Raw genomic sequence first — 22,352 nt, 5'->3', positions numbered from 1 at the left:
AATGAATAAATTGATCATTTTATTTTCTGATCTCGATGTAAACGGTTTGTACATTAACTTTGTGCGGAACAAAGTGACGTAGGTATCAACATGCTTACTCCCATGTCCGCTTAATTTTGTCTAACAGTCTTATTCTCATTTTCAAGAAGTTTTTATATTTCTTTCTTATGTTTTTTTAGTATTAAAAAGAGGATTTTTTTTAACTAGAAAAAGGAAGAAAACGGATTCATACCGGGAGCATACATATTTCTTGTGGATTTGTGGCCCTTAGAAGGGCCGTTTGGTTTTGATGAAGCTTTTCAGCTAAACCTGAGGAAATCCTCGTAAATGCTTTCCTCGTCGAAGACAGCACGTTTCTCCTTGTCCGAATCAGGGTAGAGAAAGTCCTCGTCGCTGTCACCATCATTTGCAGCCTCCTCCTCACAAACATCTCCATGTTGTTGGAGATGCAACATTTCAGAAATGCTCGCTTGATGATGTCCGATGGTATCTCCTCTCACACCATGAAGATCCAGCCGCAGATCATCGGAAAGTCGACCTTTCTCATCCTCCCACTCTTTGTGTAGGTCTTCTCTCCATTCATTATCCAGTCGTACTAGCAGCGACGTAGCCCATCCTTGAATGGCTTGTTGATGGATATATTGAGGGGCTGCAGGAGAGATGTCATCCCACTTGGGATGATGATGAGATCAGTGTTCGTCTGATGGAGTAGCACTTTGGTGTCGACGGTCTTGTGACAACTGAACGCATCCAGGACAAGAATGCCCCATCGTCAGGAGAACCGCCATCCGGCCTACTACCCCAGAGCATGCTTACCCAGTCCTGGACCAGTCTCTCATTTATCCACCCCTTCTGCTTCACACGAACAATGACGCCAGCTGGAAACTTGCCTTTGGGCATTGTCTTCCTCTTCATCATGACAAATGCGGAAGCTTGCCACCGTCTACGGTGAAGGCGAGCATGACGGTGAATTGGTCCTTCTCATGACCAGTAGTGTTGATCGTCACATTGCGCGCAAGCTTATTTGAGGCAGGTGCTCCGTTATTAGATGCTCGCTAGCTGTTGTGAATAATTCTTCTTTTATGTTTACCTCTGCCACCAAAGGTGAAGGAGGTGATGTTTTCACCCCTTTCTGTCTGTTTGTCTGTGTACAGGATCTCTCAAAAAGTTGTGGACGGATCCAGATGAAATTTTGTGGACAGGTTTGGTGTGTGACAAGGATGAACTGATTAGATTTTGGTGACGATCTTGATCCCGATCCAAACTACTAGAATTTTTTTTAGTGATTCTTCACCATTGAGAAATAGGGCCAAAAACGATGTCAAAAAAAAAAAATTGGGGACGGATTTGGATTAAACTTGGTGGACACCTTGGGTGGGTGACAAGGAAGAATTGTTTCCATTTTGTTGAAGATCCTAATCCGGATTCGAAACTTTTTAAAGGTAATTCTTCACCATTTAGAGATGGGGCTAAAGTAATATTTGGCACGATATCTCAAAACGTTGTGGACGGATTTGGATGAAATTTGGTGAACAGGTTGGTTGTGTGACAAGAAAGAAATGATTCGATTTTGGTGGAGATATGAATCTGGATCTAGATAAGAGAGTTATTAATTTTTTCAAAGTGATTTTTCACCATTGAGACATTGGGCGAAAAACGATACATAGCCATGATATTTAAAAAATGTTTTGGGCCCGATATGCTCTTGTGGATCAGGCATTGCACGGCGGAGGTATGTGCTCTACCGTGTGCCCTTCTGGTTTAATACTGCGATATGCATGGCCAGAACGTTGTGGTTCTAGCATGTTAAATGCAGGATGACAAGAATCTTCAACAATATTGGGGCTTTGGTAAAACATGTATATATGTAGATAAGTTTGAGTGCAGGTAGATCAACACCAATGATCCTCTGCACAATATGAACAACTCTTTCCAATAACTTGAGGACATGTGCAGTGATGTTGCAAAACCAAACAATAATTGATCCTGTTAAAATAGATACTTTCAAGAACACAACAGTGAAAGTTCAGGAAAACTTTCTAGGTTGTTGGAAGTGGCAAGAACGTGACTTGTGTTCTATAGTGTTCAAGTATATAATTCAAATGAAATAAAATAAAGGTTTTAAAGGTTTTATTAAAAAAAAAAAATCCTGAACTTTACGGTCGTTGATGCACTGTCTTTTACACCACCCTATTTAACACATTACATCAGTTATTCATGCCTGTTGCTTGTGTCCTCTATGACGTCCTTAGAAACAGCAAGTTTCCTGTTTGTTATGATTTCCAATTTTGTTTTACTGCCAGACAGGCAGACATACTGAGAAAACTACCTTTTTGTGTGTGCATTTTCTTTTTTTCACTTTTTTGTGTGCATGCGTGCTCAGGACGAGATTCCATACAATTTGCCAAATTCAGAATAGGTTTGTATTCCGATTCATATTTCGAGTCGTGTTCAATATTGTACAAAATATAAAATTCAATTGGAATTAAGCAGTTCCTGGATAATCGACTGACGTCTGTAGATAGAGAAAGTTAACAAATTGCTTCACCCTGCTTTCACTTTGTGCATGGGTTAAAAATAGTTTATAAACATGCAGCATAGAGAGAGCTTATACAAGTAGTTGAATGCTTTCCTCAAACAGACAGTTTTGGGTTGAAGCAACATTATTATGGATAGATTTCTGCCAAGGAAAGATGACTGTCTGTACAAAGTTGACGAAACAACAACTCAAACTACAAACCAATAACATCGACGTTATACAGACCTCTTCATCTACAAATATCAACCATATCTCTCACCTGACTTTTTATAGAAACTCACACACTCTTCATTCCGACAACAAAAGTTTCCTGTCCAGGTCATGTGAGGGTACAAGAAAGCAAAGGTCATCGATTGATTTGAATTTGTCAATTATTATATTATCGTGTTCTTTTATAATTTGAAAGAGGGTGCATATTCAAGCATACACTAACAAATATATATTATGAAAAGCAGTCCCTTTTGTGTGGGCGTTTAAACGAATCGACACTTTACGCTTAACATTCCTGAAATAAATACATGAAAGGTAAACAATTCTGGAACAATGGACCATTGTTAACATGAGGATGGAGAAAGTTGTGAAGTTAGAGGTTTTAGGAATTTCTGCTGATTGTACTGTATTATCACTGTATTTAGAAAATGAATACATGCATTGCTAAAGTACTGTGTAAAGTAAAAAAAAGTTGTTGTTTTTTATAATTTGCTCCCTCCGTTGTTTTACAAAATGCACCAGGACTCCGACATTCATGGGGGATGGGTTCCGGAAAAACCTCGCGGTTGTGGGGGCATTGCTTCAATGGGAAATGGGGGGATAGGTTTCGAGGATTTCCCGACCCACGAAAAATTCGTAAATGTCGGGGAAAAATCCGCGAGTGTTTGGTCATTGGTATAATTAATGGAGACAAGGGAGATAACGTTATCAGTTTGCGGTGGTTCCTGGTTCAAAGGGAAAAGTTTTTAAAGTTTAAAATGTTTTCGACCACGAATGTACAATTACAGTTTCATGAAAGTTTCTTACAAAAAACACAACAACAACATCATATACCGTTTCAATTTTTTTATCAAACAAATACAACACACGTAACTTTGCAAAATAATGAAGATGATGATGATAAAGATGAGGTGCACTGGGTGTAACAAGTCTTGATAGTTGATATTACCCCCTGGTTGAACGGCTGAATGAGGGAGATGATGTCCGACGGCAGGAACACGACCTCAACGTTCGGGTGAGCATGGTTCAGGTCCGTGGGGTGGTAAGGAGTGTTGTCAAGCCGCAGGGGTACCTTGAAAGAAAGGTTCTTTCCTGCCAGGTACCTCTCGACCTGAAGAACGAAACACTTATGGAATCATCCATAAAAAGTTCAGACGTCACCCACACCTTCCTGTTCATCCTCCAGTACATGGGCAACACCTGCTTGTTTTTGTTCTTCAGCACACATGGGTTCGGGGAGAGATAGAGCATCATGGGCTTTGCCATGAAGTCCCCTTCAGTGTTTGCGCAGAGAAGAAGGGATACCCGGTCCATTGGGGCCTTGAAGCCATCTGCTTTGCTTTCACACTGTGAGATGAATGTTCTGGTTGGCATCTATTTCCAAAACAAGCCGGTCGCATCAGTGTTAAAGACCTGCTCCGGCAGGTACCCCTTCTCCTCAATGAGGCTCGTGAGTTCTGCAGAGAATGCCATAGCCGCGTTGTGGCTCGCAGAGGTACGCTCTCCTATGAGCTTGACATTTCATAAATTACATCGTGCCTTGAAGCGGTGGAACAACCCCCTGCTCGCTGTAAATGGGCTAGAGGTGCTGCTTGCACCCGCTGCGCTCATGTTTGCATCACCAGTGCCAGAGAGTTGGTCGTGCAGGAGCTTCGCCTTCTGTATCGGTGGTCCATTTAAGCATGAGTCACATTTGCTCTACGGCTAGGATATGGTGGCCGTACCCCCCCCCCCCTGAATTGACAGAAACGTGCAGCGGCCGCAGAGTTTCTGAGGTGGCCTCAGGGCGGCCCTACGCCGTATGGCTATCTTTTACAGGCCGTAGGGGTCTCCGTGGAATTAAAGTGCAGAGTTATAACTTTTTTCATTTCTTGGTTGGCCGTAGCAATTCGACAAGCCGTAGCCATGACATAGATGTGTTCCACGTCGACCGTACGTAGGGCGTAGGGTGCGCTTGTGTTATTCGTGCATTTTCCGTAGGCTCTTATCAATGAAAAATGAATTTTGCCAACCCCCAAAAAATTACGGCGACCGCACTATTTCCACGTTCGCCTTAGGGCCCCCCTGCAGTCACCTTGCGGGAACCTTGCAGGCACCTTGCGTCTGCCTTGAAAATTCTATGGCCGCCGCAGGGACGCCCTAAGGTCACCGTGTGACATCAAATCAAAGACCATATGGCACCCCCACGTTTTCGGTCTCCACAATTTCTAAATACCCCATGCGGCTACCCAAAAAATAAAAACATATGTGACTGCTACATTGTGTGACCATGGAAATACTGAGGCCGCCCTATAATTGCTAGTGGCCGTAGATTTTTTAGACCCTAAGGCCGCCGAGCCAAATGTGACTGAAGCATTAGAGGCATACCCTTCTGAGTGTTATCCTCGATCCTTGGGAGCCATGTTCGAAGAATGAATGGAGTGAAAGGCAATGCACAGGTCAGAGCAACAGGACGCGGATGATGGTGATCCCTGAGGCAGTGAGTAGTCTGTGCATTGTTTGTGGGAGATTTTAACGGGTGATGCTGTATTCGGCAGATGATAATAGATGTGGTGAATGGTGTCATTGTGTAATTGGTCTGTATGTATCTCGCTGCTAATTACACTAATTGATATGCTGAACGTTTCCATTCTTTAACTCACAGGACATGACGTCTTTCCTATCTACTAGTAGATTATGCTGAGTGTTTTTAAAGTCTAACAGCTCAGATGGTGCTGTTTGTAGCAAGATAATGATTTGCACTCAGATGCGGTGAATGTTTCCATTCTCTAACTCACAGGACACGACGTCTTTCCCAACTACAGGTGGATTATGTTGAGCGTTTTTAAAATGTAACAGCTGAGCCGGTGCTGTTTGTCGCAAGATGGTGATTTACACGAAGATGCGCTGAATGTTTCCATTGTGTAATGTCCATATGTGGCGACCTGATAATTACTGGATCCATCAATAGATGCCGTTAGTGTTTTCATTCTGTAAGTAACTCATGGGGGATGGCGCCGCAGGGAATGACGTGTTAAACTGGTGAGACATCCCGCGAAACAATGTTTTTGCCTGGAAGCTACAATACAAGTACATGAAGCAGGTCATGTTCACGACTCATGGAAGATGTTTTTTGCATACATACAGTATGGTACTGGACCTACATCCAGCTGATATGTGCCTGACTCGTGGAAGATGTTGTCTGAACCGTTATGCTCGTGGCTTGTGAAAAAAAAAATTACATTAAAAAAAATCGCCGCGAAAACTGCAAATACGCAGGGCAGTTCCCCACGGATGTGTGAACATGTCACAAGTTATCAACCGCGGATACGTGAAACCCACGAATGTCGGGGTCTGGGTGTACACGAGTTAGGCCACAGGGGCTGGAAGGATGACCTGCCGACCTGGCTTGAATCCCGACCCGGCTATAAACTCTCATCCCTGTGTTTCACAGGTAGGGTGATTTATCGATGTGTGCGCCGTCCCTCGGATGGACATTAAATGGGATTCCCCACTGCTGGCATTAGTTGCTGGACGTTAAAGATTCTACGATGTCCTTCACGAATAGTCGGCGAGGTATCGCCTGCACACTGAACAAATTGCACATCCCTGCCCTAATGTTAGTCAACCGTCAGGCCTGGCCAGTCTGTTGGTGAAATTCCCCCGGCCAAACCCACAAGAGCGTGAGAATATTGTGGCCGTTAAGGAACATGATGAAGAGTTAGGCCACAGGTAGCCCAGAATTTCCAATTCAAATCAATCAAACATTCTGGAATGAAAATAACACTGAGAAAATCTTCAGGTGTAACGGTTTACTGGATTATCGTGGAAGCCACTGTCATATTAAAGTTACCTGCCTCGTCACACCTGGTCTTTTATCCTGGTGTTGGCTTCACAGTTATGTGGCTGGCCTGAGCTCCTTGGGTCTTGAGTTCAAGCCACTGCCGGCCATTGAATTAACACCAGGTGGGGTTGACTCAGCCTGTGATCCTTCTGAGGTTGGCAAAAAAACCGATAAAACAGTGTACTTGTTACAGGGGCATTGCATCAGCGGCACAGCCTTGCCCCGAGTCAATGATGCCACTCGCAGCCTTGTGCTACACACGAATGAGGAGGACGTGGTCTTTGTGGATCTCTGATTGGGTTCAAACATTGAATGCAATTCCAACGCAGAAAAATTTCCCCATAGACAAATGGGACAACTGTAAGAAATTTAGAAATGGCAAATACTTTTTTGAGTGACAGTACAGTATAAAATCAAAGGCTGTGTTCGACAAGCATTACACTAATGTTGAGTTTATATTGAATACAAAGCCCAAAGGAAGTTTACCTGTTCAAATTAACTACAAAGTCAGTCGTTTTCGTTCAATAGCTCATCTCAGCTTGTGTCCATGCACGGAGAGAGTGTGTCCAGCTTAGCTTTGTCTAAATCACAGTTATTCTGCAGACGTGCTCTTCCCAAACGCAGGCTCGACGTCTGATGCTCAATTGGGCGAGCAGGTGAAGCCCTCTGCTGGCTCCATCCCTCTCGAGCGACGGGCGTGACGGTGACGATCGCAGACCTCCAGAGTTACCGCCGCCAACACAACCATCAAACATCCCTGGAAACCTGCAGAAGATCAAAGCAGAACATGAGTTTGGAAAAACCATATCTGCACTTTTCATAAACGTTTGAAGGTACCAACCATTTCATGGGTCCACGACAGGTTTCTTGCCACTTTCATGCTGCTCTCACATTGCGGCTGTCATTAATGTGACTGTCCTTGGGACAACAATAAGAAAGAAGAATCAAAAAGTTGATAAACACACTTGTAAACGAATGTTGTCGTGATTACCAATGAATTCAGCAAAAATGATGTCGAACGTATAGTTTTCAACCGAAAGCGAAATAAAATAGCCAAGGGAGAAGACGGCCGGGAGGAGAGTAAAGGAAAACAATGAGGACACATTGAAAGGGAAAGGAGAAGGAGAAGAGACGTCGGAGAGAAAAAAAAAAGCCCGCGAAATCCGCTGAGCAGGTGCAGCGAGCGCGACGTCCATCGTCGGAGTGAAATGGAGGTTGTCGCACGTGGCGTGGGTAATTATCGGATGGGAGAAGAGCGCACCCTCTTTCTGACGAGCCGTGCTCGGATGTACGACCTTTGGGGTTGAGCGAAGTGGTGGCGCGTCGGCCGTTGCTCCTCATCTCAGCATTCCCACGGTGTCTCGACCTCCATGTGAGATCTGTTCTGGGATCGGATCCAACGGCGCCGTCGTCTCCTGCTGCTCCCTCGAATCTCTCTCCTCCTCCTCCTCCTCCTCCTCCTCCTCCTCCTCCTCGTGTTCTCTCCCTCACGACATTGAGAGCTTCATCTAACAGCCGCTCGTTGTGTGCCCGTCGAACCTTTAAAGACAATCGCCATCGGAATCGACCTGTCAGCCCTCCGCGGATGAAGGAGGGAGGCAGCGGTGCGAGTAGGTGTGCCCGCACATCCGTGCTGGAGAGGGAACCGGCAACTCCCGCTCGGTCTCCAGATCGTCGCTCAAGGTCCGACTCGCGGACGATTACTCCTGTTTCCAGGTGACACGACCGACGTGCTCGAACAGAGCGAGCGACGACTCCACTTAGGCCTGCCGGCACCGGGTGACAGGACGAGATATTTTGCATCCCAGGGCCGGCGCTACACCTTCAGGACACAAGGGGAGGAGGAAGGACGACGACGACGAGGAGGAGGAGGAGGAGGAAGGACGGATACATTTGGTCCCTCCGTTGTGACAATCTCCATCGTCTCTCGTCGGGACTCGCTCGGACCTGCTCGGATCTGCTCCGGTGATGGGCATGGCCGGCACGGCATGGCCCCGACGCGCGACCTTGCTGCCGTGGTTGCTCCCGCTGTGCGCCGTGGCCCGAGTGGCCCAGGTAAGGGGTTGCCCGGTGCGGCGGTTCATGCGGAAGCGACAGCATTGCAATTATATCGAGCCAAGGTTAGCCGGATGTGTGTGTCCTCCTCGCCGTTTGATTGTCCCACTCGACCGTCATCGAGGTGCCGGTTGTCCTGCCGCCGTACCTTCCGTGCATGTTTACTGCGCGGACGTGTTCGTACACACCACGTGTGCGTGTCACCGACGTTTGTAATAAAATAAATAAACCCCGTGCTGACAGCAATCATCACCCGCTGGCAGCGCATAATGCCAGAGCGGCCATCTTTCCGAAATGATGAGCCGGCTATCCTCGGTGGAGGTTCTCACTTTGCATCCTAACTGGCCTTGTTGAACAATCGATAGATCCAGCCCAGAAAGAGAAAGAGAGAAAGAGAGAAAGAGAGAGAGAGAGAGAGAGAGAGAGAGAGAGAGAGAGAGAGAGAGAGAGAGAGAGAGAGAGAGAGAGAGAGAGAGAGAGAGAGAGAGAGAGAGAGAGAGAGAGAGAGAGAGAGAGATATATATATATATATATATATATATATATATATATATATATATATATATATATATATATATATATATATGAAGATGCTGTTATCTATCCATTGCACCATTGAATATCCCCATGAGGATTTGGAGAAATGGTACTTTCTTAACAAAAGCAGAGGAAGAAGAAGAAGAAGCTATTCAATTCATTTATATATTTTATTAAACACCTTCATTGATGGAATCATAGCTCTTGTGCCAGGAGCTGGGGTCACTCGTTACTCCTTGCTAAATAATTAATTCTGTCCCAGAACATTTGAAGGACAACCTCCTCATCACTCTCCTTTCAGTGAGTCAAAGTGGGAGGCAAACGTGACATTGTTTCATAACTTTCTCGGTCTGCCCCCGCGTGTGAGATCTACAACTACTTTCATGGCCCCCGACTTCCTCTGGAGTCAGCTACACAAGATTACCTCTCGACACCGCCTCCATCTCCAGCTTCCTCCACGAACCCCACTTCTCATGTCCTTCTTCACCAATTGCACATCATTTTTGGTCTGCCCCTTCTCCTGCCAACCAAGTCCAGAGCAAAGACCTGCCTGATCACGTAACCCCCTCCTTTCCTCCTGAACGTGTGCTCCAACCAACGCAGACGTGCATACTGTCCCATTTTGTTCCTCCTGATTTATCCATTTTCACTTCCAATACTTATTTTAGTGTGCGTGTACGTGCCAACACATCCCATGCTGCCAGCACACCGGTCTGAGATGCAGTGAACAGCTCCTGGGAATGGGTTGATCGTCAACGTCCACGGATGCATATTTCATGTCCACTTAATCCATTCGATCTCAGATTCGAACCGACCGATACTTGTGGGAAGGTTAATCCAATACGTGCATGGGATCTTGAACCACGTGAACTTGACAGGCATCCTCATATGTACATGGCGTTGTTGCTGGCACATGTTCTTGCAATGAACAGTCGTGTACAACTCCATCATTTTCATTCACACGCAATCGTGTGTGTGTGTGTGTGTGTGTGTGTGTGTGTGTGTGTGTGTGTGTGTGTGTGTGTGTGTGTGTGTGTGTGTGTGTGTGTGTGTGTGTGTGTGTGTGTGTGTGTGTGTGTCTTTTCGATGCCACGTCTGCCTCGTGTTTAGTGCATTACTGGCCTCAATACAGCCCTGGCGTGTAGGCCCAGCGCCATCACGGTGTGTTGTCCCCCCCGCTCAAGGACACTTACCACAGACAATTGAAAGTCTTGCTCAGATTGCATCCTTCATCAATGTTTGTGTCCCTCGCAGTATCTCATGGCATGTGTTTGAATGATTTGTCTTCGCATGGTTTCATTCGGAACCCACATCCACTTCCATAACTAGTTGTTGCCCTTCCATTCCGATAATGTGCTATAGCACGTGGCTACTGGTTCCACTATTTTTGTGATTCATACTGTTGTCACCGATGTACTGTCCACCCCTACTCACTCTCCGTTTTGTTGTTGACCTGATTGAGTGAACGAACAAGTAAAGCTCGAGTTTGTTTTTTTTATGAGGATGTTGTAGGAGTTCAGCTTCAAATGAATAACCTTTTGGCTCAACACGGTCACTCAGATCAGCTGTCTATAAACTTAAAATCTGTCTCTCTGTCTCTCTGTCTCTCTGTCTCCTCTCTGTCTCTCTGTCTCTCACGCTCTCACTCTCTCACTCTCTCACCTACAGAAAGTCCATACACCCTTTCAATTTTTTTCACCTTTTGTTGCCTTATAGCCTGGAATTAAATCACATTAAATCAGACTTTTTACACATCGTAACACACAACTTACAAGTGAAAAACAAATTCTACAAATTTCAGAAAATTGATTAAAAATACAAAACTCGAATATCTTGGTTGATAAGTTTCCACCCCCCTGAGTTAATACTTGGTGGAAGCACCTTTCATGGAAATTACAGCTATGAGCCTGTTAGGATAGATCTCTACCGAACTTTGCACACCTTGATTGGGCAATATTTAGCCCTTCTTCTGCACAAAACTGTTCAAGCTCACTCAAGTTTTATGTGGAGCATTGATGGACAGCAATCTTCAAATCATGCCACAGATTTTTCGATTGGATTTAGCTTGGGGGTCTGACTGGGCCACTCAAGGACATTTATATTTTTGCTCCTTACCCACTCCAGTGTAGCTTTGGCTGTGTGCTTTGGGTCATTGTCACGCTGAAAGTTGAACTTCCGTCCCAATTTCAGCTTTCTTGCTGAGGGCAGCAGGTTGTCCTCTTGGATATCTCTGTCTTTTTCTCTATCCATTTTCCTTTCTATCCTGACAAGTGCCCCAGTTCCTGCTGATGAGAAACATCCCCATTACATGATGCTGCCACCACCATGTTTCACAGTGGGGATGGTGTTCTTTGGATGATGTGCTGTGTTGGGTTTGCGCCAAACGTATTGTTTGGCATTTAGGCCAGAAAGTTTTATCTTGGTTTTGTTGGACCACAAAACTTTTTGCCACATGGCTTCAAAATCTCCAGAGTGATTTTTTTTTTCCATACCTCAAATGGGACTCTCGGTGGGTTTTTTGAGTAATGGCTTCCTTGTTGCCACCTTACCGTACAGGCTGTACTTGTGGAGTGCTTGAGATATTATTGTCACATGCACACAGTGACCAGACTTTGCCATAAAGGAATGTAGCTCTTTCAAAGTTGTCATTGGCTTCTTGGTGGACTCTGATCAGTCTCCTTGCTTGGTCATCCAGTTTGGAGGGATAACATGATCTCGGCAGGGTCTTCATGCTACCATACACCTACTTCTTTATGATTGTCTTGACTGTGCTCCAAGGGATATTCAAAGCCTTTGAAATATTTTTATACCCAACTTCTGATCTGTGCATTTCCACAACTTTATCTCAGGGGGGTCTTTTGAAATTCTTTGGTGCTCATGGTTGAGTCTTTTCTGTGAAATGCATTACCCAGCAGAGGAAACCTCCAGGAACAGCTGATTTTATTCTGAAATAATCAGAATCACTCCAATTTAACACAAGTGGAGACCAATTAACGTGGTGGGCAGTTTTGAAGGTGATTGGTTACACCTGAACTAATTTACAATTGCTATTATAAGGGGGGGTGGACACTTATTCAACAAAGACGTTATGGTTTTGTATATTTTATGAATTTTCTGAAATATGTAGAATTTATAATTCACTAGGAAGTTGTGGGTTACGATGTGGAAAAAGTCTGATTTAATGCGATTAAATTCCAGGCTAGAAGTCAACAAAAGGTGAAAATTTTGAAAGGGGGTGTATACGTGTGTGTGTGTGTGTGTGTGTGTGTGTGTGTGTGTGTGTGTGTGTGTGTGTGTGTGTGTGTGTGTATACATAAGTTCTGGAGGTTTGCCACCTTTGTGACTTGATTCAGAAATTCTTTGAAGATGTTTGTGCATACAAAGCAGATTAAAGAGTTGCGTTTATCACTGAAGCAATAACCATGTCAAGCACGACAGCAATTTTACTAACCCAGATATCCCAGAGATATTTATCTCCAAAGAACATGGCCCGGGCCTCTGCCGTGTGTATGCCTGTCCCAATAATCGAGGATATCTGATGACCATTTTGGCCCTTGTCAGGTACTCTCCATTGATTGCAAGTACCCTGTGCATTTCCTTTTTAATTTTTTTTGAAGAAGTTGTTGAGTTTATTTATTTATTTATTTATTTATTTGGGGGGGGGGCAATCTTCAAACTTAGTCAACGAATATGTCAATTTTTCCCAAAACTCTTATTGTTTGCCGTGCTCTACACCTACCTTGTAATTGAGGATGGCGATGCGTCTCCTCTAAAAGAAGGTTTCCGTTGAGGTTGCAGTTGTGGGATTTAACTCCCTCTGCAATCGACAGCCGCAGAACAACTTTTCCAGCATACTGTGATGACACTTATAGATTGTTGCTAGCGAATCCATATATTGAACTGTGATTCAATTCGGAATTTGGCACACTGGTTGCATCACACACGAGGCTGTGCTGCTGATGCAGTGTCTCATGTAGGTCCACGCAGCAATTTGGAATTTGGCCAGGGTGGTGGTAATAACTCCCCTCTTCTTCTTGAGACACCATTGGATCTTTTACATCCATCAGCTAATGCCCGCAGATGGGACACCCTGTTTTTAACGTTCATCAAATGGACGATGCATGATGCATTGATGTCATCTCTGTACCTGTGATATAGCAGTACTGAGATTCACACCGAGGCGAGACAGCTCAAAGTTGAGTGCATGTACCTATAGGCTATCCTGCCCGGCAGTAATGCAATGTTTATCCTCTCTAGTTTTATCAACGTTTGCTCAGTTCATGCCAAGACTAATTCTGGTGGTGTTCCACTGGCTATTTGCTTTTATCGATGCGTGGCCTTTGGCCATCCTATATATTTGAGCACATCTATGTATCAGCATAATGCACATTTGTTGTTTATCTCAAGGGGTTGTGAAATAATGAGCTATTTACCTGGCTCAGGTTTTATCTGCTGTAATCAAAAAGGGGAACCAAGACAGGGATGTTTCAAACATCTCTTGAAAATGTATCCTCTGCTGCCACCTGCCTGCTGTTGCCCGGGTAATTTGTGCTGGGAAATCCGAGTTTCCCTCCGTGTATTTGCACGACCTGGATAGGGGCCCAACACTAAGCAATTTAATGTAACACTTGTGCAGAATACATCCTCACAACAACTCATAAGTACAACATTGAAAACGTTCTTTTGACAAAATGAAAAGGCAAATATACTGACTTTCGTGGTGTTTGTTGGAATTGTGGATGGAGGTTAGCAACTTGAATTCGGGTCAGTGGGGGCACTGCAATTTGGTTTTTTATTGGCAAAATATCCCCGGTGGTGCTTACGTTCCCAAGGGGCAAGATTTCTTTGCAGCTGAAGGAATCGAGCCCAAATCAGTGTGAGCAATGCAACAAGGTTTTACCCACAAGACCTTGTTGTTTGTATCCGATGTCATACAGGACAACTCTACCGCAGTCATGAGACCATTTGTTTCTTACATACACACGGCATGGAGATGGGAGTTAGGCTATGTATACCTGGCATATCGGGTGGGGAGGGTGGTCGTATTTCCAGATTCCACCACGCTGCTTATGCAATAAATGGATGACTGCTACATAATAACAGTGGATTATTAACCTCATCTATTCCTCGGAGTTTGTGTGCGTCTGTCAACTGGCGTCGAATATGCTTAATATATATATATATATATATATATATATATATATATATATATATATATATATATATATATATATATATATATATATATATATATATATGTAGTGGGGAAGCCTATTCAACATATTGAAAGGAGGTTGCAAAAAGTGATGGAGGAGGTTTCCCTGATTCCCAGTGTGGTTTTGATTGTGCAATAGGGTGTATAGAAATGATCTGTGTATGGCAGCTTGTACAGAAACTTATACAACACAACGCCAAGGTCCACATACTTTGTGTGGACATGAGAGAAGCATAGCACTTTGGCTGGTGCTACAAAGGTATGATATACCTTTTGTAATTGTAAAACTTGAATGAAGGCAGAAGTCACAGTTGAAGAAAGGTATCACAATTATTTGAAGTACCTGGGTTGTACCATCATCCCAACACTTTTTAACATTTATTTCAATCTCCTGATTGAGAGCTGGAGGAAATGCTGTTCAACCCTTTGGGTCGTGGTGCTGCCTAAATGTAGTGCTATATACAGGAGGGGGGGTGAGGGTCAATGGACTGGGAGACCTACAACACTCAGAGTAATGGCATCTTTGTTTGCTGATGATGCAGTTGCAGTGGGGACCACCAGAGAGATCGGAGAGGTCAGCACATGTATTTGATGAGGTGACATCAGAATGGGGATTACTGATTAACATGCCAAAAATGAAGGTGCTGCTCGTGGGGGCGTAATGTGAGGATGATGAGGTGGAAACCATCAAGACAGTGATTGACTTCAGAGTCCTCATGTTATTTCATCACATGGAGGTATCACAAAGAACATGGACAACAGGATTTCCTGTGCCGAGAGAATGTTCGCAGCCATTTCCAGACCTGTATTCAGGGACAATAATCGTTCCTTGAAGGCAAAAACACAGTTTACTGTGCTGTTGTATGGGTTTGAGATATGAACCAACACAGGAGGTATCTCCAGGAATATTGAGGTCTTCCACAACAGCTGCCAACATGGCACATTAAGTATCAGCAAGGCTCAACAATGGACAGGGCATAGTAGTGTACAAGTGAGGAGATGGTTTGGAATAGAAGTGATAGCAGAAGATATTATTACCTCCAGAAGATTTCCCTGGCTCGGTCATCTTGCTGGGACAGAAGTCAACCGCATCCCTACTAAGCTCTTATTTGGATGGTTTCCACAGCACTGCCCGGTGCATAGACTGAAACTGAGATTGAAAGAGGAAGTGACACAAGACTGAAAGTTTAATATTGATGAAGGAAGCTGTTGCCATGGTACTCAGGAAAGAGGATCTTTGAGAACAAAACACAAAAAGTGGTTAGTCGCCTGCAGCAAAAGGAGTGGAGATGGACATGGCAAACCACGACGCTGTGGCTCGACAAGAATTGACAACAAGTCATAAGGCCAATTCGTCAGAGATCCTTCAGAATAACACAAGATATTGCAAGACACAACTGACAGACAATTCATCGAAGACAAGATAAGCTCACAAACTAGCTCAGCCTGCCATGTTGTGGTGGAAAGGTATAATCCGTGCCCTTTTTTAAATTTTTTATTTTTTTACAAAGCGCCCACGCACACGGACCGACTTTAATATAACGCCTCCGGATGGCCTACTTTAATATTGCGCCCCCAAAGGCTTTAAGCACACTCCCATAAAGTTATCTTGTAACATTTTTGCATCTCATGTTTTTTTACACTGAGTTCATTTTGTACATTGAGAGTGTGTTTGCCTGTGCCGTCCTTGGTTCGAAGTGCGCTGTAAGGCATTTGAGGTTGACTACTGGCAACAATTGGACAAATTCTCTAATTTAAGCCGAACTTTAAATGTGGATGCCTGATGTTGGTTTAATGGTTTGGGTGATGGGCTTGGGATCTTAGGATCCTGAGTTCAAATCCCACGAAGCTGTTGAATGGGTTGACTCTGCCTGTCATCCTTTCGAGGTCGGCAAAATGCGTACCAGCTTGCTGGTATCCTGTGTCGGAGTGGCGACCCGTCCAGGATTGTGCCCAATAGCCAAGGAGACTGCTTATGCAGCACCAACGCTCTGCACAGAGTATGGTCCCAATGGATGGATGGATGGATGGAACGTGTTATCTAACAATAAGTTTGTTTGTTTATTTTTTAAACCTCGAATGTTTATCATTTTGTCCATATTAGAGGCATCATTTGTTTAGTCTCTTCACCCTGTAACTGTCTGGACATCTGTGTTGGTGAAAAAGGGCCACACTTTCCTTATCTCTACTCCTTATAGAGGAGGTTTGTCTGTGTATGACTTATCATTCTACTTTAGGTAATTAATAGTAATTAGACCCGTTAACCATTTCTATATACGAACCAGTACCTACAGATTTTTGATGATGTACACTCATGGGAATTTATTGGGTCACTTGAAAGCCTCACACATCTCCAAAAGGAGCTCGATATTGCACGTATGTATGTGTTTTGGTTCCATGAAACCAACCGCACTGGTTTTCAGATCTACCATAACACTGAACAACAAAAATTTTTTACTGGAGATGTGTAAAGTGATTTAGACTAATTTGGGTACGCTGATTTCAAAAATCATAACCGTTTTGCTGTATCACGTCAGGATTTTCAGTAACAGAAATATTCCCATTGCCTAGAAATCAGGATTTCAATGAAATTTACAAAAATTCATTTATTCATTTATTTCATCATGAATGCTTCAAAATTATAGAAATTACAGAAAAACTCCACTAGAATGTAATTAAAAATGCTTTAGGCATTTGGCTTTGCGTTTGTGCTGCTCTGTGTCAGTTTCACGATGCAGGAACCAGCAGAAATCGCCCATCATGTTCGAGTTGTGCCGCCCTTGGTAACGCGTCTCCATGAGTGAAATCTCTTGGTGGAATCGCTCGCCGTGCTCGTCCGAGACTGCTCCCAAGTTGTCAGGGAAGAAGTTCAGGTGCTGGTGTAGGAAATGGATTTTCAGGGACATCCTGGAGCCAAGTTTCCTGAAGGACTCCAGCAGCTACTGCACTATTTCTTCATAGTTGTCCGCGCGCTCGTTCCCCAAGAAGTTGTCCGTCACAGCTTTGAAGCTCCTCCACGCTGCCAGCTCTTTGGGGTTTAGAGTTGTCGGAAAAGTTTCGTCCTTCATAATCTGTCGGATTTGCGGTCCAACAAAGATACCAGCCTTGATCTTGGCCTCCGACAAGGTGTTGCCAAACTTTTCCTTGAGGTATAAAAACCCACGCCCATTCAGATCCATTGCCCGTACAAAACTTTTCATCAAGCCAAGCTTTATGTGGAGTGGTGGAAGGAAAACCTTGGCTGGGTCGACAAGGGCGACATGTTTCACATTGTGTCGACCAGGTACATGCTCTTTTCGCTCTTCCCAATCTTTCTTCGTCCAGTGATTCTTGTCGTCTCTGCTATCCCAGAGACAAAGGAAGCACATGTATTTCGTGTAGCCTGACTGCAGCCCTAACAACAGCGCCACCACTTTCAAGTCTCCGCAGATGTGCCAGTTGAAGTCATTGTACTTGATGGAATCAAGCAGCTGCCGCATAGTCTCATAGGTCTCTGTCATGCCGAACGCGTGAGCCAGTGGGACTGATGGTTTCCCGTTGCCATTGTGGAGCAAAACAGCCTTCAAGCTGTTCTTCCCCGAGTCGATGAAGAGGCGCCAGTCTGCAGGATCGTGATCACACCCAAGTTCTTTCAACAGACCGTTGATGTCACTGCAGAATGTCATCGTGTCTTCCATCTCAAAGAACTCAGCCATGTCTCTGTGACGTGCTCTGAACAAGGATATCTTGGTGTTAGGTTCAAGTAGATTCCACTGCTGCAGCCTTGATCCAAGCAGCTCTGCCTTCGCCTTTGACAGCGAGAGATCTCTTACAAGATCATTTAAGTCTCCCTGGTTCAGAAGGTGTGATTCTTGAGTGTCGGGTTCAAAAGGTTCATCATCACCATCCTCTTCACCACTGCTTACAGCTATGTTCTAATCAGCTGGAGGTGTTGGAACGGGGTTCTCGTCATCATGAGGCACAGGTTTACGAGCAGAGATGCAGTCAGCGTACTTGATGTGACCTTTATTCTTCTTGTTGAAGCCGGCGATGCTTGTGCAGCAGAAATAACAATCATCATGATGATTCTGCGGCTCACGCCATATCATGGGCACCGCAAATGGCATGCTCGCGCGCTTGCCCACCAACCACTGAGTCAAGGTTGTGTGACAGCTTGTGCAGCAGATGTGTGGTGCCCAGCTCTGTTCTTGGTCCCCCACCTTACACCCGAAGTAGTGAAAGTAGGCGGCCTTCATTTTCACTGCTGTAGATATACTTCGCTGTTGATCTTTTTTGGTGTACCGACCACAGACATAACAGAAGTTGTCAGGATGATTGGTACAGGAACGCCTACTCATCTTTATCTGAAAGAAAGAAATATAACACAAGTTAACAACAATTGTACGAAATAGACATGTTAAAGACATATGTAAATTTCATTGAAATCCTGACTTCTAGGCAATGGGAATATTTCTGTTCCTGAAAATCCTGACGTGATACAGCAAAACGGTTATGATTTTTGAAATCAGCGTACCCAAATTAGTCTTAAACACTTTACACATCTCCAGTAAAAAAAGAAATTTTGAAATTTGTTGCTCAGTGTAATCAGATATGTATCGCATGAATAATCTTTGCTTTGTTAAATGCTCTATGTTGTCACCTCTACCACCGAATGTGGACGGATGTTGTATCTCTCTCTCTCTCTCTCTCTCTCTCTCTCTCTCTCTCTCTCTCTCTCTCTCTCTCTCTCTCTCTCTCTCTCTCTCTCTCTCTCTCTCTCTCTCTCTCTCTCTCTCTCTCTCTCTCTCTCTCTCTCTCTCTCTCTCTCTCTCTCTCTCTCTCTCTCTCTCTCTCTCTCTCTCTCTCTCTCTCTCTCTCTCTCTCTCTCTCTCTCTCTCTCTCTCTCTCTCTCTCTCTCTCTCTCTCTCTCTCTCTCTCTCTCTCTCTCTCTCTCTCTCTCTCTCTCTCTCTCTCTCTCTCTCTCTCTCTCTCTCTCTCTCTCTCTCTCTCTCTCTCTCTCTCTCTCTCTCTCTCTCTCTCTCTCTCTCTCTCTCTCTCTCTCTCTCTCTCTCTCTCTCTCTCTCTCTCTCTCTCTCTCTCTCTCTCTCTCTCTCTCTCTCTCTCTCTCTCTCTCTCTCTCTCTCTCTCTCTCTCTCTCTCTCTCTCTCTCTCTCTCTCTCTCTCTCTCTCTCTCTCTCTCTCTCTCTCTCTCTCTCTCTCTCTCTCTCTCTCTCTCTCTCTCTCCAAAACGTTATTGCTGGATTCGGACGAAACCTTGAGGACAACTTGGATGTGCGACAAGAACGAATTGATTTGATTTTCGTGAAGATCCAGACACTATAATTTTTTCAGTGATTCTCCACCACCGAGAGTTGGGGCCACAAACAATATATAGCATGATATCTCAAAAAGTTGTGGACGGATTATGACAAAACTAGGTGGATGAGTTGGGTCGGTGAGAACAAGCCGATTCAGATCCGGCCTATCAGTGAGATGCAACACGTAAACTGTTCGTCCTGGTGGAGGTATGCGACGCGCTCTACTGAGTGCTGTTCTGGTTTCCTTCCTGTATTTATTATTTTCCTTTTTTTTTTTTTTTCCTTTTTTCATCTCTGTTTGTAGAAGTAGTATTGCTTTCATTAATTTTAACTTATGTGATTACTTTTCCTGTTCCATCAGTGGAGGTTGAGCTTACTCTTTTCCCATTTTTAAGGAAAATTGAATTAAACATAATGTAACATATATATATATATATATATATATATATATATATATATATATATATATATATATATATATATATATATATATATATATACATATATTATGAAAGGTTATGTCCGCACCACACTCCTGTTATCAACCAACATCATTGTCATTGAGATTACAATCTAAACAACTATGTAGCTGATGTAATCTCTCTAGTTCAATACGATACTCCACTGACAGAGCATTTGTGTTGCAGAAGCAGTTAATGGCAAGCATTATGATAAGTGGTTTATCATTGCCTTTCCAATAGTCAGCCAGACCAGGAACTTGTAATTTGTAACTTGCCAACTCTTCATCGAAGGACAGCGTGTAATCTTAAACGTCCACTAGCTAATGCTGGCAGATTGGTCCCCTGTCTTAACATCCACATGAGGGACAGCACAGTCATTGGTACAGAAACAAGTCTGTAAGGCACTTGCTAACTTTGGGACTCGGTTCAGAAATTCCTTGTAGGCGGTAGTCCGACAGTTTATATTCAATTCAAGAATCAAACCCAAACAGCAGAGAGGCAAGTACGCAACCTCTGCACCGATCCGGTCAAATGCTGCCGATGTCGGGCAATAACCTTATTAACAACACGCCATCAGGATAACTGTGCCTGGCAGGATGGTTTCAAAGTCGCCCACCACCTTTATCTGTGGAGTGTGGGTTCTATTTACAGCTCGACTATAAACTGCCGCACAGGTGTTTTGCAGGCAGGGTGTTGCATCATTGATTACTTCCATCTTTCAGACATAGAGTGGAGTCAGATGGAGTCCCTTCTGCCAGCATTCATCGTTGGAGGTGGACACGCACTGTGTATTACCTAAAAAGTAAGTGTTGGGTGGCACCCTATCCAATGCCCATTGTGTGCTGGTGTCATGTCCAATTTCCAACCTCCTGTCCTCACCTCCAGGGGCACTGCATCAGTGGCATAGCTACACTCCCAGTAAAGATGCAAACCTCCATCTAGATGTTTCCCATTGATGACTGACTGAATCGCTTGAAATAGTTTGATTGTTAAAATGGCATGCCTTCATAGAAGCACAGGACTGTTCTTTCAATATTCGTAATGTTATCTATTTGCAGAAACCACTTTTGTTGGCAACAGCAGGTGCACCGTTTGAAACGTCATTAAGCTGTTCTTTCACATTTAATATTCTGTTATTAGACCTGGTGTTGGCTTAATGGTTAGGGTGGTGGGCTTGCAATCGGCAGGTCTTGAGTTAAAATCCCACTCTACTGTTGAATGAATACCAGGTGGGGTTGACTAATTCTGTCATTAGTCTGTCATCCTTCTGAGGTCAGCAAAAAAACCCATCCAGGATTATGTCCAATAGCCAAGGAGACTGCTTAAGCAGCACCAACGCTCTGCACAGAGTATGGTCCCAATGGATTGGGATTTGGATTCTGTAATTGAGAAATAGATTTGGAATTTTTGTTTTTTTTGGCAAAAGTTTTTGCTGTCGATCAATTTCAATCACCCAGACAATTAACGGAAATTACCATTGCCGCACTTGTATGCCAACAGAAATGCATCTATCGATACTATAAGAGGTGTGTGCGTGCTTGCGTGCGTGTGGTCCATTGTCATTTTTCTCAGAGATGGCCAAACGGATCTTCGTCAAACTTTTGTAAGTTCATCAGCAAGAGTCGAGGAGTGTTTTGGGTAAAACAAAACAAAAGCAAACTTTTAGTTGGATTTTTTTTGGGGGGTGGGGGATTAAAAAAATTAAGAAAAAATAATCACTCGATAGTGCTATTAAGCTATCTTTGTAGCTATGCGAAAGGAAATATTGGATCATTCTCGACCCCGTTCCTTAGTGGGTGTAGAGAAGTGTTTTAGCTCACCACAAAAAAGATGGCATTTTGAAGAAATCTAAAAAAAAAAAAATTCTAACAGTAGTAGAACGCCACTGGGCAACACCAGGTGCCCCTGCTGGTCAGTAATAAACAAGGACTTAACGTGAATTTCGGCCTGAAAGTTTTCTCGATTTCAAAACTTTTTTTGTCAAAATGCTCAAAAAACGTTTCATAATTTTTTTCATCAATTGTGTGCAAAATACCATTGATAGTCATTGTAAAAAAAATAATTCATGTCGAATCCTTCAAACTGTAGAACTTTAAATTGATATGCATACGATACACCAAATAATAAAGCATAACGGTGTTACGAGAGTACAGATCATTCTGTTATCGATATTTGTATTTGTAGTGCTTCGTTGTACTCACGATAAGAACTGCAG

The 22,352-nt window shown here is 43.8% G+C and overlaps 1 protein-coding gene and 1 long non-coding RNA gene across 3 annotated transcripts in view; one reads left to right on the top strand and one right to left on the bottom strand.

The window, feature by feature from the left end:
* Positions 1–2,141: 2,141 nt before the first annotated feature.
* Positions 2,142–7,965, bottom strand: LOC147027094 (uncharacterized). The gene is made up of 3 exons (XR_015058676.1): positions 7,834–7,965; positions 7,414–7,490; positions 2,142–7,337 (listed from the first exon to the last, which is right to left on the bottom strand). It is a non-coding gene; the product is annotated as an uncharacterized LOC147027094 (long non-coding RNA).
* Positions 7,966–8,376: 411 nt separating this feature from the next.
* Positions 8,377–22,352, top strand: part of LOC147027093 (noelin-like) — a 236,346-nt gene continuing 222,370 nt past the window's right edge. The window contains exon 1 of one of the 2 annotated variants that reach the window (XM_085883261.1): positions 8,377–8,627. In XM_085883261.1, coding sequence (XP_085739387.1) covers positions 8,541–8,627 — 87 coding nt within the window. In that variant the 5' untranslated portion in view covers positions 8,377–8,540. The remainder of the gene's footprint in view (positions 8,628–22,352) is intronic. The other variant, XM_085883259.1, reaches the window with a different exon arrangement.

Source organism: Eptatretus burgeri, chromosome 5 (assembly GCF_056783735.1).
Source record: "Eptatretus burgeri isolate ZD-2024b chromosome 5, Ebu_testis_v1, whole genome shotgun sequence".
Classification (NCBI taxonomy): Eukaryota; Metazoa; Chordata; class Myxini; order Myxiniformes; family Myxinidae; genus Eptatretus; species Eptatretus burgeri.
Note: the sequence above shows the minus strand (reverse complement) of the source record. Positions and strands in the feature narration are given on the sequence as shown.